This window comes from Thamnophis sirtalis, unplaced genomic scaffold (genome assembly GCF_051295495.1).
Source record: "Thamnophis sirtalis isolate CommonGarterSnake01/CBP01778 unplaced genomic scaffold, rThaSir2_p1.2 scaffold_2, whole genome shotgun sequence".
Taxonomy (NCBI): Eukaryota; Metazoa; Chordata; class Lepidosauria; order Squamata; family Natricidae; genus Thamnophis; species Thamnophis sirtalis.
Window position 1 is genome coordinate 76,444,651 of NW_028261382.1, and position 17,691 is coordinate 76,462,341.

Sequence of the window (17,691 nt, forward strand, 5' to 3'; positions counted from 1 at the left end):
TTGTTGATAAGGATATTTCAGCTCTCCTGTCTCAAACCCAAGTGAGAGGTGAAGAGAAATTTCATGTTGGCACCACAGCAGCACTGTCCAAATCTATGCCAGCTCTGCTGGCTGCTGGCGGGCCACAACATACACACACATTAGATAACCATTTCCTCAGGATTTGTGGCACAACCACTCCCTGTCTTTGTGGGCTCATGAAACTCTGCGTATTCAAAGGCAAGAAAACGCCACACTGGACGGCAGTTTTGGTGAGGATTTTATTGGCAGGACAAGCCACACGGACAATTGTAGATACAGAGCTCTTTTTCCAGGATTAACAGCTAAACACCCTTTCGAACAACTGTAGTGAAGCTAGGCAGTTTCAGGAGAACACATCCTGTAAAACGGGTCAGGCCAGGGACCCCCCCCCCCAATTTTTTTTTAATTTCAGAGGCCTAATCGGTAGCTTTCGAACCAGGAAAACCCAACGGCTGCTTACAAATACGTTTGTGATTGTGGGCAAGATAATATTTCCCATAAGAAAGCTTGCTTGCCACTTCAGTCTCTCCTTCACCAATGAGCAGCTTTCCCAGGACTGACAGACAGGCCCACCTAGGGTCTGTTTTCCTCCACTCAATCTGAGCAAGCTAGCCAGGATTCTGGGTGATTGGTGCACCAGCTGAGAAGACACGCATAGCACCATTCACACACAGTCCAAAGCCAGCCTACGTTACCTTTTTATCACTCTGCATCAGTAGAGCATTGCTGAGCATAAAAATGTGGTGAATAGCATTCTCAAAGGAACACAGTCTACTGAGGTAGGATACTGGGCCCAAATCTGCCATATGCCAGGCTGTTATTTAAAGGTAAAGGTACCCCTTGCACATATGTGCTAGTCGTTCCCAACTCTAGGGGGCGGTACTCATCTCCATTTCAAAGCCGAAGAGCCAGCACTGTCCGAAGACGTCTCCCTGGTCATGTGGCTGGCATGACTAGACCCTGATGGAGCATGGAACGCTGTTACCTTCCCACCAAAGGTGGTCCCTATTTTTCAACTTGCATTTTCTACATGCTTTCAAACAGAAGCTGGGACAAGTAACGAGAGCTCCCTCCATTACGCGGCGCTAGGGATTCAAACTGCCAACCTTCTGATCAACAAGCTCAGTGTCTTAGCCATTGAGCCACCGTGTCCCTAGGCTAGGTAAGGACAATTTCTATTTTTAACCCCAGGAAGAGAAACAGGCTGATATTGGACAGGTCCCAAATTGCAAGTTTTGACCTGAGATTGTGTCTATCCACACAATAGCACTGCGAAAGGACATTGAAGATGGAAGAGGCATAATGTCAGTATCCTGACACACAAACCATCTCCATCCCTTCCTTTTTGGCTCAATGTTTCATCCCTCGGGATGTAATCAATAACCTTGGTAATCTGAACAAAAGGGCGTGGAGAAATATCCATCTCTAGATGTTTCCTGTATCTTGGCTGCTGTCTCTATAGGTGAAAGAAATTGCTGGATCGGGAAGAGTCGGGAGACGAACACCGAAAATAAGAAACATCTGATATGAAGACCACCATTATCTATGACAGGAGGTGCCACCAACAATGTTTTTGGTCCCTTACTTCTGCTTCTGGAGGCAGGAATGAGATTTTGGAGAAAAATTTGGGAACCACATGGACCTTAATGCAAATTGTGGTGATAGAATTGGGAGTGCTTTTTTAAATATGAGGTGAGCATCATTGGAAACAATATTTTAATCCCTTATCGTAAATACAAGTCGTCTTCCACTTACAACTGTTTGTTTAATGACTCTTCAAAGTTATGATCACACTGAAAAAAGTGACTTAGGACTGTTTTTCACACTTAAAACTATTGCCACCTGATCACATGATCAAAATTCAGACGCTTGGCAAATGATTCATACATATGACGGTGGCGGTGTCCAGGGTCATGCGACCCCTCTTTTGCCACCTCCTGACAAGCAAAGTCAATGGGGGAGCCTGATTCATTGAACAACCGTGTGACTGACTGCAGTGATTCCCTTTTACAACGGTGGCAGGAAAGGTCGTAAAATGGGGCAACCCTCACTTAGCATCTTTTTCTCTTGGCAACCAGAAATTTTGGGCTCTTCATTTTGCGGTCGTTAAGTCAAGGAGTGCCTGTAACTCAAAATTTTGATTGAACCTTTCAAGCAGGAAGGGGAGGATAGCTCATACTCTGTGGGCGAGGCAGGAAAAGCCCCAAGTATTCTGTTCACTCTTCAACCGATTGCTCTTAGCTTGTGTCAACCGAAAACAACAGAAAGTGCATCTGCCTGCAGGGCTGAGCATGAAAGAGGACAGTTCTTAAGTTATTTAGACCAAAGTTCTACACGCTGTCTTTGTATGGAAGAGTTATTTAGATCAAAGTTCAGCAACAAAGCCTTTGAGAGAGATTAGGCAAGATGCAGAAATGTTAATGCTGGTAACTCTTCAGCTTATCTGCCTGCAATTAAGTAAATTCAGCCAGAATTGAAGAAGCTTCGTGGAGGAAAAAGCAAAACGTCTTCAAGGGGGGGAAAAAACACCAAGAAAGTCCAGTTGCCTTTTTGGAAAAAAAAAAAAAACACCTTGGAGACAACCATGACTGAGATGACTGAGAATCTCGGTCACAGACATTAAGTAAAAACCACAACCCAGTGGTGAAATTCAATTTTTTTTTTACTACCAGCTTTGTTGGTGTGGTTTGGGGTGGTGGCTGTGATGTGGCTTGGTGGGCGTGGCTTGGTGGGCATGACAGGGGAAGGATACTGCAAAATCTCCATTCCCACCCCAATCTGGGACTAGCCAGGGGTGGCATTTGCCGGTTTTCCAAACTACTCAAAAATTCTGCTACTGGTTCTCCAGAACCTGTCGGAACCTGCTGGATTTCACCCCTGGCACAATCTCCTGATGGAAAGGCCCAGGGATTGCTATGAGACACACACCCAGGTTGTGTACTCAGGTAATCCGGTCAGCTCAACTGTTGTGTGGGGATTTTTGGTTATAGATCAAGCCTTCCAACAATGGTACTTTCAAGAAAAAATGGCTTTTTTCTGGCAGGAAGAATTAGTGTAGGGCTCAACAGTAGGGACTGCTCATCTCCAGCTTCCAATTTTGTTATAAGAACTGGCAAAAAATATGAAATCCCAGATTAAGAGAAACGAGAGGCCAGTGCAATACATTCTGCTCCAACCCACATCTGTCATGGGAATGCTGGAATGACTGACACTTCATAAATACTGGGAAAAGAATGTAGGCTGTCATCGTCTCCTCCTCCGAAGAAGCCAAGGTGCAGAAGTGAAAAGAGAACAAGTCAAGGGATACAGACTCCAGCTGGCAAACAAGACGTATCTCGGTGTGGCCCATGTTAGTTTTCAGACCATGTCTGACACTTTTCTTTCGTGTCCATTGATGGTGGGCCCTTCTCCAAGAAAGGCAAGATTCCTAGGAGCAGAAGGTTCTGGTAGAGTTGCAGGGAGGGGAGAGGCTGCTGGTCACACGGGAGCAACGTAATTCCCAGGGAAGGTTCCAAATTTCTGCGTCCTCCTAGAGACCCCTAGTACAGAGGGGGAAACAAATGCAGAAGAGACCCATGAAGGAAGAATAGAATAGAATAGAGAAGTGATGGCGAACCTTTTTCTTATGGCAGGCCAAAACCATGCGCCCATACCAATTCAATCCTCCCCACCCACCTGCGCATGCACATGCACACACAAACACCACCACTACCCACACGCATGTGCGAACAACCCCCCCCCAGGCTCCGGAGGCTTTCTGGAAGCCTGGGGAGGGTGAAAACGGCCTCCCCCGACCCTACGGAAGGGCGAAAATCAGCTGGCTGGCACGCGCATGCACGCCGGAGCTGAGGGGCTGATCTGGCAGCAAATATGGCTCTGTGTGCCACCTGTGGCCATTGCTTCGCCATCTCGGGAATAGAGGTTCAAAGTTCAAAGGGGTTTTTTTTCTTGGAAGATTCTGGACCAGCCTCTTGAAATTGAAAAAAAAAAAGATCCCTAAAGAAGACAATATCTTACTCTGCTATCTCTTGTGCCCCAGCTTCAAAGTTTTTGACAATATTCCTCCCTCCATCTATATTGACCATATACCGGTACTTTATATATGTATGTATGTATGTGTGTGTGTGTGTGTGTGTATGTACGTACACACACACACACACACACACACACACACATGAAAAGCCCTAATTTTGGAGACAATTAAATTAGTTCCAAATGTTTTCCCTGTGCCTCCAGAAGCGTCAAGAAAAGTGATACCACCTTAATTTCTAATTAATTTGGATTTCCCCCCTTACCAGAGGGAGCCCCCTTGTGGAGTACTATGAAGCCGATACCATGACGACTCTACTGTAGAAGCCATTTTAAGGCAGTACGGTAGAAGCCATTGTAAGGCACAACAGGCTGTATCTTAGCAGAACACACACCCTGAGGGGTGTTAGGGGTGTTTTATTCCCACAGTATTTGTTTCCAGAGGGTAAGAAATATGTGTACCAAGTTTGGTTGAAATTGCTTGAGGCGTTCCAGTATACACACACACACACACACACACACAGAGCGATATATATATAGGTGTGTGTGTGTGTACACACATGCATACACACACATATATGTGTGTGTATGTGTGTGTATATATATCTATATGTATGTGTATACAAAATATGTATGTATATATAAAATAGTGGATAGATAAATTGCTTTTTTGGTCTTTTACTATAACAGCATTAGCACTTAGACTTATACCCAGCTTCACAGTGCTTTTGCAGCCCTCCCTAAGTGGTTTACAGAATCAGCCTCTTGCCTCCAACAATCTGGGTCTTCATTTTACCGGAAGGCTGAATCATTCTTGAGCCTGGTGAGATTCAAACTGCCAAATTGCAGGCAGTCGGCAGTCAGGAGAAGTAGCCTGCAGTACTGTACTCTAGCCACTGCGCCTCCGTGGCTCTTTATATAATAAAAATTGATTGATTTGCTGATGTTTTCTTTGAATTTATATTTGGGTTTGTATGTACAATGGGTTTTATTAGGGTTGTATATCAGTGGTGGCATGACCTCTGTAGATGCCATATGCTAAATAAATAAAAGGCTCTATTTTAGTGGTTTCCTGTGTGGTAGTATTGCTACTCAGGGCATGATCCAGGTGACGGGAGATCTCCATTCATTCAGATCCTGAATCAGGAATAGGCAGCCTAGTAATGAGGAGCACCAATTTGTTTACAACTCTCTCTTTTTTAGACTGTCACATAGTACTACTGGCCCACACCTATGTTTTAATACTATTCTTCAGATGCCTTCAATTAAAACTAAATGCAGAGTTGGCCAGTGGCAATCCTTCAAAGGTTTAACCTAGATCTTCTCCACCTCCAACACTGAGATTGGTAAAGCATTTGTCTGAAATGGTATATGATCTCCTCCTTGAGCAGGGGATTGGATTAGAAGACCTCCAAGGTCCCTTCCAACTTTGTTCTTTTGTTAAATAAGGCAGAGGTGCCTCACCTGAGGCTAGAGGATACGCATCGACCTCAAAAGCCTTGGATACAGCCCTAGAAACCCTCAGAGGTTACTCATATCTTACTATGAAGAAAACCCATCCCTGGAGTATAACCACATGCATTATGTCTACATTTAATCCAACTGGAATGTAAATCAATTTTAGATTTTATGCCAGTCCTGCCCACTCCTTTGGGAGGGCAGCCTCTGACTCCAAAGGCAACTCAAGGTGTGGAAGAAATTGCAAGTTATTAAAACCTGCCACAGCCCTGCTTTGAAGTGCCCGTCTCCACAACTTTAGACCTACCCACAAACCAGCCATCATCACACTGCTGCATAACGTCGACCCGGTCACCTTCCTGAAGTTCCAATTCATCTTCATTCTGAGGTCGGTACTGGTAGATAGCCTGGTACCTGCCACACACAAGCTATGGGTGAGGACGTCTCCTCCTCGTTTATTTAACAGCATACAAGTAGTCCTTAACTTATGACAGGTTGCTCAGTGACCATTTGAACTACAACACTTCCCCGAAAGTAAAGTGATACCGTGGTACTCAACTGCTTTGAAACTCATCAAATTTGGTACTCGACACGTTTTGACGTGAACATTTTTCTCCCGGTATTCATCGTTTGTTTAGTACTTGACATACAAGCTAGAACTTTTCAGTGTCAACTGCTTTGTGACCCAATATATTATTCTATATGGGAAATATTTGTTTGGTATTCTTCATTTCTGGTCCTCATCATGCTTTCCGAATTAAAGATGAGTACCAAGGTACTACTGTACCTACAACCCAGTTCCAAAGTTCTGATAGCCATCCCTCCACCCCAACGTAGCTGCATTTTGGTGATTAAGAGCTGCAGTGTTCGCTTTAATGATCACCATGAAAAAAGAAAAGATCATAAAATGGAGTCAGTCAGGTGGTAACCTGCTTTACAACCATAACGACTTACAATATTATGGTCATAATCAAAGATTACCTGTGTGTGTACATACTAGTTTTTTCCCTATACTCCAATTAAAAAAGATTTTTCCCCCTAAGGGAATCCCAAAGGTGCTTTTTCCGGAGGTAACTGGACTTTCTTGATTTTTTCTCTGAAGACATTTCAGTTCTCATCCAAGAAGCTTCTTCAGCTCTGAAGGTTAGTGGGGAATGTAAGGATTTACACTCCTTGCAGACATCTGCATCTAAATCCTTCCATTCCCCACTATCCTGTCGATTCCTACTGGAATTATCTGTGAGTAGATTCACTTGGTGGAACTTGCTTCCAAAGAAATGGATAAACCCATACAATATTTGGCTTGCAAATTCATCCTTCATCAAGTTTATACTCTAATCATTTTGTCTTACAAGACCTCTAATGCTGTGTAAAGTAACAAGAGAAATTTTGTGCACCTTCCAAAAAAGAGCTGAGGAAGCTTCTTGGATGAGAAGCAAAACACCTTCTAAAGAAAAAAAAACCAGAAAGTCCAGTTGACTCATGGAAAAAAAGCACCTTTGGGACAATTGTGACCTGGAGGACTGAGAATCTCCACAGACAAAATAAACTTTAAGTCCCTTCCTTCTGCAGGCAGAACAGATGAGAGAGGCCACACTGTGTTTCATGTGTGGAAAAGAAATGTGCAGAGGCGAGCAATCTGCCTGCCCCCCCTCCCCAAATATTCGGGGTGGGGGGAAAGAGGTGGTGAGACATACACTCTCCCTGCAGCTTGGAAACCTTGAGCGTCCTCAGCCTTCCAAGCAGGGATTTGTAATGCTTGGCATCGGTGAAGCCCACAGCGGCGGCTTCTATTCGCCTAGCGCTGAGCAGGCCCCGCTGAAAAAGGGCCCCTTGTTTTGAACAATCCAGAGACTGTGCAAGCCTGGCACTCTGGGGGGTTGTCTACAGCCCCCCTCCTTCCTCCCCTCCCTATGGGTCACTTCACAGGGACGGTAGGGCTGGCCAGCTGCCAGCCAAAGCCCAGCTCTCCCTTCCCCGTCACTGTGAATCTGCTTAACTTACGGAGTCCACTGGATGCCGGAGGGGGGGTCTCGGGCGGATAGTGGGGGGCTCTGCAGCTTTGAGGTTGGGGAAAATATTGTCTCGAGGGCGGAATTCTGCAAGTCACAAGAGCAAGAAAAAGGAAGTACGATGAGAACCCAGCACACGGCATTTCTTGCTTATATACAGTACGTTTGAACAATATAATGAGGATTGCTTAAATTTGATAAATGTGATAAAGTTTAGGTATTTAGGTATTTAGGTATTTATTGGGATTTATATGCCGCCCTTTTCCCTGAGGGGACTCAGGGCGGCTTACAACCACAAGGAAGGGGAGGTGCAAGGTCAAAACAAAACAATATGTGAACAACAGAAAAGTAATAAAAACCCAACTTTCATTCAACAGTCAAACACTCGGGCGGGTAATTAGGAGCCTATCCCCAGGCCTGCTGGGAGAGCCAGATCTTGAGGGCTGCGCGGAAGGTCTGGATAGTGGTGAGGGTGCGGATCTCCATGGGGAGCTCGTTCCACAGGGTCGGGGCAGCAACAGAAAAGGCTCTCCTCCGCGTGGTCGCCAGTCGGTATTGACTGGCGGATGGGATTCGGAGGAGGCCCAGTCTGTGCGATCTAATTGGTCGATTTAGGGAGGTAATCGGCAGAAGGCGGTCTCTCAAGTACCCAGATCCACTACCATGGAGTGCTTTAAAGATGGTCATCAGTATCCTGAAGCGCACCCGGAGACCAACAGGTAGCCAGTGCAGCTCGCGGAGGACAGGTGTAACGTGGGCGAACCGTGGTGCGCCCACTATCACTCGCGCGGCTGCATTTTGGACTAACTGTAGTCGCCGGATGCACTTCAGGGGCAACCCCATGTAGAGCCCATTGCAGTATTCCAGTCTAGAGATCACAAGGGCTCGAGTGACTGCTGTGAGAGCCCCCCGATCTAAGTAGGGCCGCAACTGGCGGACCAGGCGAACCTGGGCAAATGCCCCCCTGGTCACAGCCGACAGCTGGTGATCAAAAGTCAGCTGTGGATCCAGGAGGACTCCTAAGTTGCGGACCCTATCTGAGGGGTATAGAATTTGACCCCCCAGTCTAAGCGTTGGTGTATTAGCCAAATTATTGGGGGGGAAACACAACAGCCACTCGGTCTTATCCGGGTTGAGTACCAGTTTGTTAGCACTCATCCAGTTCCTAACGGCCTCCAGACCCTGGTTCATCACGTCCACCGCTTCATTGAGTTGGCACGGGGCGGACAGATACAATTGTGTATCGTCCGCATATTTGTGGTATTTTATCCCGTGCCTCCGAATGATCTCGCCCAGCGGTTTCATGTATATGTTAAATAGTAGGGGTGATAGGACCGAACCCTGGGGTACCCCACATGTTAGGGGCCTCAGGGACGATCTCTGCCCCCCAACTAACACCGACTGCGACCTGTCCGAGAGGTAGGAGGAGAACCACCGCAGAACAGCGCCTCCCACTCCCACCTCCCGCAGTCGTCGCAGAAGGATACCATGGTCGACATGGTTTACTAATACAGTTATTGTGAATTGGATTAATATGGATGATATTCAGAACCAATCTTGTTCATACACAATAGGGATTATAGTGTGTATGAACAGGATGCAAAATGAATGAAATCTCCCTACAGTTTTTGGGTACCCCTTGAGGTCATCCAAAGTTTTCAAAGGTGGTCCCTATTTTTCTACTTGCATTTTTACTTGCTTTCAAACTGCTAGGATGGCAGAAGCTAGGACAAGTAATGGGAGCTCACTCAGTTACACGGTGCTAGGGATTTGAACCACCGACCTTTCTGATTGACAAGCTCAGCATCTTAGCCACTGAGCCGCCGCGTCCCCTAGAATTAATTTCTAGAATTAAACAATGGGCTAATTAAGTCATTATTATTTAGGAGCAAAGTTTTGGGGGCAGGCATAGAAAGCCTGGCATATGCAGCACTAGGGATTTAAACCCCTGAAATATATAAATATATATAGATATGTATTTCATAATATATATAAATATATATTTCTGAGGCTTTCCGAGGGCAAAAGCTCACACCCACGTCCACCAAAAGGAATGCAAACTTTGTCCCCTGCTAAGAGTTGTTGTGCTGGTTTTTGTTTTCTCTTCCCGTTGTTTTGGCAAGCCCTGCAACAGGATATTAATTTCCCACATGGTCTAAAGCAGGAGTCATCAATCTTTTGGACCTCAGGGACCACTAATTTCTTAATTTTAAATTCCATGGACTACTAATATGAATTAGTGATGGGATGGGGGTCCATTTAGCTTGGCCACCTATTAGTGGAGAGAAGCGTCCAGGGTCCACCCTAGCTTTGCTGTCCATTGCAGCTAAGAATCTCAAATATGGCCAAGAATGAATATTTGTCCTGTAGCCAGCCGGGGCGCTAGATCACCCCCCGGCAAACTCTGGCCGACAGTTTTGAGCGTCGCTCACTGAAGCGCCTGGACTCCCAGGGAGGGAGAGAAGGGCTGCAGTTACTAAATAGGCAGCCAAGCTAAGCACCTGAAGGACCCCATCATGTCAGTAAGCAGGATTAATTCTTTTGGTGGGCCCTATCTGGCCCAGGGGCCGTAGCTTGAGGATCCCTGATTTAGTGCAATATAAAAAATGCAAAGATTTTTCTGCGGACCACCAAAATTTTCTCGCGGACCACCACTTGGTGACCGCTGGTCTAAAGAAGGGATGAACTCCAGCAGGTTCTGACAGGTTCTGGAGAACCTGTAGCGGAAATTTTGAGTAGTTTGAAGAACCAGCAAACACCACCTCTGGCTGGCCCCCGAGTAGGGTGGGAATGGAGATTTTTCACTATCCTTCCCCTGCCAGGCTCACCAAGCCACACCATGCCCACCAAGCCATGCCCACAGAACCAATAGTAAAAAATATTGAATTTCACCACTGGTCTAAAGTGATGCTGTATCAAGGAAATTTCCACCATTGCAACGAATTAAACCTGTGACAGTGGGATCCACAGAGAAGGAATAAGGGAAACTCCGTGTGATGCCAGCAGTGGCACAGTGGCGCCTTGCCAGCCCCATCCCTTTTTTTATATTGCATTGTTATTTTGCATGCACGCCCCGCATTATGAAAGCGGTAAGCCTGCTTTTGTAATTCAGAGGAGAATGCTAAGTGACTGCCTGTAGATGAAAGGAGGGACACAGGCCAGCAAACAGCCCCTTATTATATTTAAGCCCTGGGATAAGAAATTATGCTCGGTCTCTTACACCATACATGAGGAATGGGGAGGCGGGGGAGAACAGCATCTCACCTGTGGCGGAATGGAAGTCCGTGCTTGGGAAGTCAATACAGGAGGAAGAGGTCGTGGTGTGTCCATCATCTGGACAGATGTGGGAGGCTGGGGGCTACCACTGGGCATTTTTCCTGGGCTTTGACTCTGGGGGCTGAAAGAGCCAGCTCTGGCTGCATCCTGGATCCTGTGAGTTGGTATCTCAGGGTTTTCAAATTTTGGAGAGACGGGAAATGTGAATCCAGAGGGGGCAGAGGAGGAGGAGAAGGAGGAAGAAAAGGAGAGCAGGTCTGATGCCAGAGTGCTTGGCACGCTTGAAGGGGAAGTCTCAGAATGCCACCTACTGCCCAGACCGGGTGCATGTGCCTGGGGGGATGAGCTGGCATGGGCTGGGAGGCCCGGGGAGGGAGGATATTCCTCCGAATTCTTCACCCTGGGCTCTTTCGCCACCTGGACATAGTTGGCGGGGAAAATACCCTGGCGGTTTGTGCCAGAGATGCGACCTTCATACCAGTTCTCGTCTACCTGACGGACGAGGCAGATACGTTCACCCTGGTGACAGAGAAAAGAAAACAAAACAAAAGTTAGCATACCGTGGGAGTAGGTAAGGAGAGCCCCGAGGCTGAAATACACACCCAAGCAGAGATTGTCCGTCCTTCTCAACAACCACTTTGAAGCTAAAGGCCACCCAGCTTGTTCCAGGCACAATGGGCTCATCTTGATATTTATTTGTTTGTGTGTGCATGTGTGCGTATATGTGCATTTCTACGGCCTCCTCCCATATCCACAGTGGGATATGGGATGTAGGATGGGACTAGCCTCTTGCAGCAGTAACTCTGGGTGGTGTACAACATTAAAGCAATGACGACTCCTTAATTCACACCACAACATCATGAATGAAATATCTGAAAGATCTATGAACCAGGCCACCTGTTACCTTACCATACTTGTCTCTATAGCCTCTTGACTGGCTGAGTAACTACAACCAGTTTATTTATTTATCCGTTTATTTATGTACTTTTTCACCACTTTTTCTTTCATCATGGTGGCACTGTGGTTAGAATCAGGGGTGGGGTTCGGACCAGTTCGGGTGAACCGGTAGCTCTGATAATCAGCTGGGAGTGAACTGGTTCACCCCGATGATCAGATGGGCCCACCTTCCTGCCCACGCTATTTTCCTACCTTTATCTTTTTAGTTGATTCGCATGGCAGAGCAGCACCAATCCGCTGTGTTACTCCTCCGAAGAAACCCAGAAGTGAAAATTTCTTCGAACTGTGCATGCACGCAAATTCCGCTATCACCGAGCCGGTTGTTAAACTGGGAGGATCCCACTACTGGTTAGAATGCAGTACTGCAGGCTACGTCTGCTGACTGCTGTCTGCCTGCAATTTGGCAGTTCAAATCTCACCTGGCTCAAGGTTGACTCATCCTTCCATCCTTCTGAGGTGGGTGAAATGAGGACCCAGATTGTTGGGGGCAAATAGGCAGACTCTGTAAGCCACTTAGAGAGGGCCGTGAAGTATTGTGAAGTGGGATATAAGTCTAAGTGCTATTGCTATTTACTCCGTTTAGTCATTGATTTTTTTCACCATGTTTTCTTTTCTCCGAAAGGTCAACAGTGGCCCAGATCCCCAACTGTGGGGAAGAGAATGCCCCTCTCAAATATTATTCTTATAAATGTTCTTAAGGTTTATAAAATCCTAAGTTCTGTGGAGCAGAACATTTGTTCAGCAACTAAACAACCAACTTGATTTTGCAAATCCATGTCCTCTGTTCTTTCTACAGAAGCTACTAATTGCTATGTCTCTCTTTCAATGAAACATGAATTCAGAGCAAAGCATTTAAACGGAGCAAGTTCAGTGCCCAATTGATCTCAGCCAAACAAAGCAACAAAAGGGAATTGTAATCCCAAGATGATTGGAGCTCCCTTGTCTAATATCCCTGCCCACCAAAAACAGATGGATAAATGCACAGGAAAGCTGTACAGCAACCCAAACCATCTGCCAGGCTCATCTTTCTCTCTTTATCTTTAGCAAAATATTTTTTTCCTTTTGGTGGAGAGTTTGGCAAGAGTGATAAGATGCTACAGGATGATCAAAACTCAGCAAAGCCAGCTGTGCCATTGGCTCTGTTCAATCCAGCCTCTTTTCAGATGGCAGGTTTCAGCGCTGATGTTCAAAAGTGGCAGAATGACATTATTTACGACATTGTTCCATCACCACAGGAGGTGCGCCTTGCATTTTTTCCTAGAGGCACTAAAAATATGACTGGAAGCAGAGGCAGCCAACCAAACCCCACATCTGCTGGAGAGGAATGAATTGGCCTGGGGCCCAGATGAGCCACGGAAGGAGGGTCTGAAGCCTTTTTGTTGCTGGCTCCACTCTGAGCAAGAATGTACGTTTCTGCTAATGTGTGGACTTCGATACCTTTCGGAAGGACAGCTCTACTGCCAAGTCTCCTTTGAAGTTGTACTGGGCCACTGCTTCCCCATACTCCAAGACTTGGATGGAGGGCACTTTGATGGGCTTGGGGATTTCGGTTGGAGGCAGAACCTGCATTGAGAAATGAAGCAGCAGCACAACAGGGTTATGGCTTTAATCTGGAATACAGGTTCCTAAAGAAAGAGCACACCTGAGCACCAAACATCTTTACTGGGACACCTCATTGACAATGAAAGGAGGAAAATGCTTGTGTATGCCACATTCTTGTCATCGGTGCAGGACAAGAGTGCATGACATCTGTGCATGGACCTGGTCTGATTCTCTCCCTGAATGTTTTTTTCCTATGCCACCGGGCTTGAAATTTTGGGCTTGGACAAGCTGGACCCGCCCCGCCTGCAGTCTGATCTAAGCATAGTACACAAAATTGTCTGCTACAACGTCTTGCCTGTCAGCGACTACTTCAGCTTCAACTGCAATAAACATGGGCAAAGAATAGATACAAACTCAAGGTAAACCGCTCCAAACTCGATTGCAGAAAATACAACTTCAGTAACAGAGTGGTCAATGCCTGGAATGCTCTACCCGACTCCCTTGTTACATCTTCTAACCTCCACAGCTTCAACCTTAAACTGTCTACCATGGACTTCACACCATTCCTAACAGGTCCATAAAGGGGGCGTGCATAAGTGTACCAGCGTGTCTACCATCCCTGTCCTACCATCCCCATTTATCTGTATGCCAGCGTTCCAAATATCACCCAGAATTCAATCAGAGTCCAAGGCAAAGCTTTCCTCAAAGTTCCAATTTGTTAAGAGAGGCATGTTGGTGCATCTGTGGGAACCCGCATCTGAAAGCTTCCTAGGTTTTCCACCCAGTTGGAAGTTCATGATCTTGTCCCCACACCCACAAGCCCATCACATGGTCCAATCTTCCTCTGGCATGCTGGCATTTCTACCCATCCACTTCCGGCCAGGTGCAGAGGTGCAGAGACAAAGAATGACCTTGATTTCTAGAAAGGAATTTTTTATTTTGAAAACAACACATTCTACACCTTACTATTCCTCCTCCCATTTCTCCACTAATGAAACATCATAGTAAAGAAAGAGAGAGTGTGTGGCAGGCCAAAGATCCTAAAAAGAACCGGCTGCAGGCCTGACACTGTATTTACTTCCTTGGTTCATGTTTATGTTCATACCCATACTTGTTCTCTTGTACATGTTTGACAAACAAACAAACAAAATGTCAGGACAACACCTCTTTTCTTAATTAGCTGATACTAATAACAGCCTTTAAAGATGCTAGGATATTAGATGCCACATGTTGTCTGAGCCCTACAGTTGTAAGTCAAGGTAGTCCTTGACTTACAACTGTAATTGAACCCAGAAGTACATGATCGCACCTACTTTTATAACCATGTTGCAGCAATTATTAAACTGATGTGGCGGTTGAAAAGTAAACCCTATGATAGTTAAGCAAATGCCACAATGATTAAATGAATCCATTGTCTGCAATAGATGGGGTGGGAAATCAGAAGTAATTGCCTCTTTCCTGCAAAAAGCATTGTAAATTGCAGCCACATGACCACAAGATGCTACATACAGAATAAATGCTGAGGGCCCAAAATGCTGGTCATGTGACCACAGGGCGGGGGGACCGTTAGAACTCCGAATCGTAAGTTGTCTTGTGGAGGTCTGTCGTAACTTCAAACAGTCACTAAGTGACTGGTCATAAGTCAAGAACTGCCTGTGGAAAGAACACTGGAACAGACTGCCAACTGGTTATTTCTTCCTTCGGTTTCTCCAGTTTCACAGAATCCATACACAGCTATCTTTTTTTTAAAAACCACAGCTGAAAAACATTTCTCCTCTTTGAAGCTGTTGGCTACCGCTTAAGATCTCATCCCATCTAGGTAGACCTACTCAGAGGCAGTAGAAATACTGTGTGTGCAAAAGGCCCTGTTTTCAGATGTTCTCTAGCAACTCTTGATTAGGCCGAGTGCAAAAACTTGTCTGAACCCTTGGAGAGAAGCTACTAGTTGTTGCAAACAAAGTGAATTAATGCTCTGACCAGGGATGGCATTCACTTACTTCCCTACCGGTTCGCAGATGTGAGTGTGCGTGCGTGTGTCCGCGCATGCACTCAGCCTTCTGCTCACGCACTTTGGCTTTAAAAAGTGCCTAAATGGGATGCCATAGAGCTGAGGCAGGTGGGCGGGGCCACCCGCAATTTCCACTACTAGTTCGGGCGAACTGGTCCAAACTGGTAGAATACCACCTCTGGCTCTGACCCAGAAAGAGTTCCCTTCTGCTTTCCTAGTTCACGGAACAGCATTTGTTCCCACATACAACCCCTTCTTTCTCCTTCCTTTCTTCAGCTCCTAATATGGATGTCTAAAAAGAGACCCATCACCTCATATTAAGGTGCTGTCCACCCATCCTGGAATCAGCACAAAACAGTGGTGGCACAGATGCTGGGGAACTTCCAACTAGGCTGGAAGGAGGGGTCAAGTGGAGAACTAGCCTTGAGTCCAAAAGACATAAACCTGGCCACCCTTCAAGATCCATGAAACCTTATTTGATCATTCCCAGAGGAAGGTAAACAGTCTGGGGAGATTCCTGTAATATAGGTAGACGTTGATAAAATTGCTGCCTTAAGCTATTCCTGAGTAACTCTGGTTTCTTGGGCCTGATAATGCATAATGTTGGCTGCCCTCTTTGCCAATCTTTCACATGCCTCTATGGCATCTGCTGATTCTGTCGACCTGATTTGCCTTATCTCATTATAGGTAAGATTTGTTTTTCTCCCATTCCCTTTCATCATCTCTCTAGCCGGGGGTGGGGAAATCAGTCACCAATCAGGTCACTGAAGCAGGAAGGCAGAGAGCCTGAGTTTGGGACTTTAACTGGATTTGTGTTGGCTGGGTTGTCTTCCTCCCCTCCCTTACCCATTTGAGCAACTCTCAAGTCAAAACAAGGCTATCCAACCAGTCAGTCCTAGAGGACGTCAACCCTGACTGCTCTTTAGAAGGCCAGATCCTGAAGAGGAAACTCAAATACTTTGGCCACCTAATGAGAAGGAAGAAGGATTCTTTGGAGAAGAGCCTCATGCTGGGAAAGATGGAGAGCAAAAGAAGAAGGGGATGACAGAGAATCAGGTGGCTGGATGGAGTCGCCGAAGCAGTAGGCATGGGCTTAAATGGACTCCAGAGGATGGTAGAGGACAGGAAGGCCTGGAGGAACGTGGTCCATGGGGTCGTGATGGGTTGGACACGACTTCGCAACTAACAACAACAAGTCAAAACAATGTGCAAGAAAGCAACATATGCAAATGACCTGAAACAGATCCAGAAAGAAGCAAGAGAGTAAATACAATACTAAGGAAGAGGATCAAGGCTGAGAAACACCTGAACAACTAAGGAGGAGGGAAACGTCTGTATCTCACAACACTCACCACAGCTACTACTGGTGCTCTGACTTTGTCTCCACGCTAATGGTAGACATAGGAATAATTGAACCATGGTTAAATGCAATTGGGTCAAGGCCTACATTCAAATAGTAAGCCTTAATGAAAGGGTCTTTCATTTGCTATGCATATATATCAGGGATGCAAAACGAATGAAATCTCCCTACAGTTTTTGGGTACCCCTTGAGGTCATCCAAAGTTTTCAAAGATGGTCCATATTTTTCTACTTGCATTTTTACGTGCTTTTGAGCTGCTAGGTTGGCAGAAGCTGGGACTCCGTGAGCTCACTCCGTTACGTGGCACTGGGGATTCGAACCACCAAACTGCCGACTTTTCTGATTGACAAGCTTAGAGTCTTAGCCACCGAGCCACCGTGTCCCATCTCTCTTCTGTATAGGTATACAAAATCTATTTCAATTTGACTTGGGCAGCCCAAAAGTCCCAATGGCTCCAGAAGCTTACCTCCACGTAATTAGCAGGGAAAATGCCCACCCTGCCATGGTGCTCTCCTTCAAGCCAGTTTTTGTCTATTTCTTTGTGAATGTAGACAATGTCTCCTTTCTGTAAGGTCAGTTCTCTGAAAGACAAACAGGTTAACATAAGGATCACTGTTCAAAAATTTCTTTTCAGAGCAAATCTCCTTGAAGCGGCTCTCCAAGTTTACTCTCTGGGTTTGCACAAGCCGCCTCCTGTTCAGGTTAGTGGCTTAATGCCACGATGGAGACAAATTGAGCCTTTTGCGTTGATCCTTTCGTTGGGTCCAAAGAATGCTGTAGAATATTTCCTGGAGCAGCATAGCTGTGGTTTTTTCCAGCTATGCCGCTCCAGGAAATATTCTGCGGAGGAGAGTGGGGTGTGTTCTATCTAAGATACATTCTCCACTCAAGCAGAAAAACAGTGAGAGTGGAAGGACTTGGGCAAAGCTTCACAGAAAAATATCACGTGATCTAGAATGGGGTGAGGAATCTTGTTGCACTTGGAAAGCACACTGGCTCCTCCCCCCCCTCCCCCGATTTGGTTTATT

The 17,691-nt window shown here is 46.0% G+C and overlaps 1 protein-coding gene across 3 annotated transcripts in view; it reads right to left on the reverse strand.

The window, feature by feature from the left end:
- Positions 1-242: 242 nt before the first annotated feature.
- The window catches only part of SORBS3 (sorbin and SH3 domain containing 3), a 90,338-nt gene continuing 72,889 nt past the window's right edge, over positions 243-17,691 (reverse strand). For 2 of the 3 annotated variants that reach the window (XM_087706128.1, XM_087706129.1), the window contains exons 16-21: positions 17,130-17,244; positions 13,191-13,316; positions 10,785-11,315; positions 7,513-7,607; positions 5,816-5,922; positions 243-3,560 (exon numbers count right to left, since the gene is read on the reverse strand). In XM_087706128.1, coding sequence (XP_087562254.1) covers positions 3,499-3,560; positions 5,816-5,922; positions 7,513-7,607; positions 10,785-11,315; positions 13,191-13,316; positions 17,130-17,244 — 1,036 coding nt within the window. In that variant the 3' untranslated portion in view covers positions 243-3,498. The remainder of the gene's footprint in view (positions 3,561-5,815; positions 5,923-7,512; positions 7,608-10,784; positions 11,316-13,190; positions 13,317-17,129; positions 17,245-17,691) is intronic. The other variant, XM_087706130.1, reaches the window with a different exon arrangement.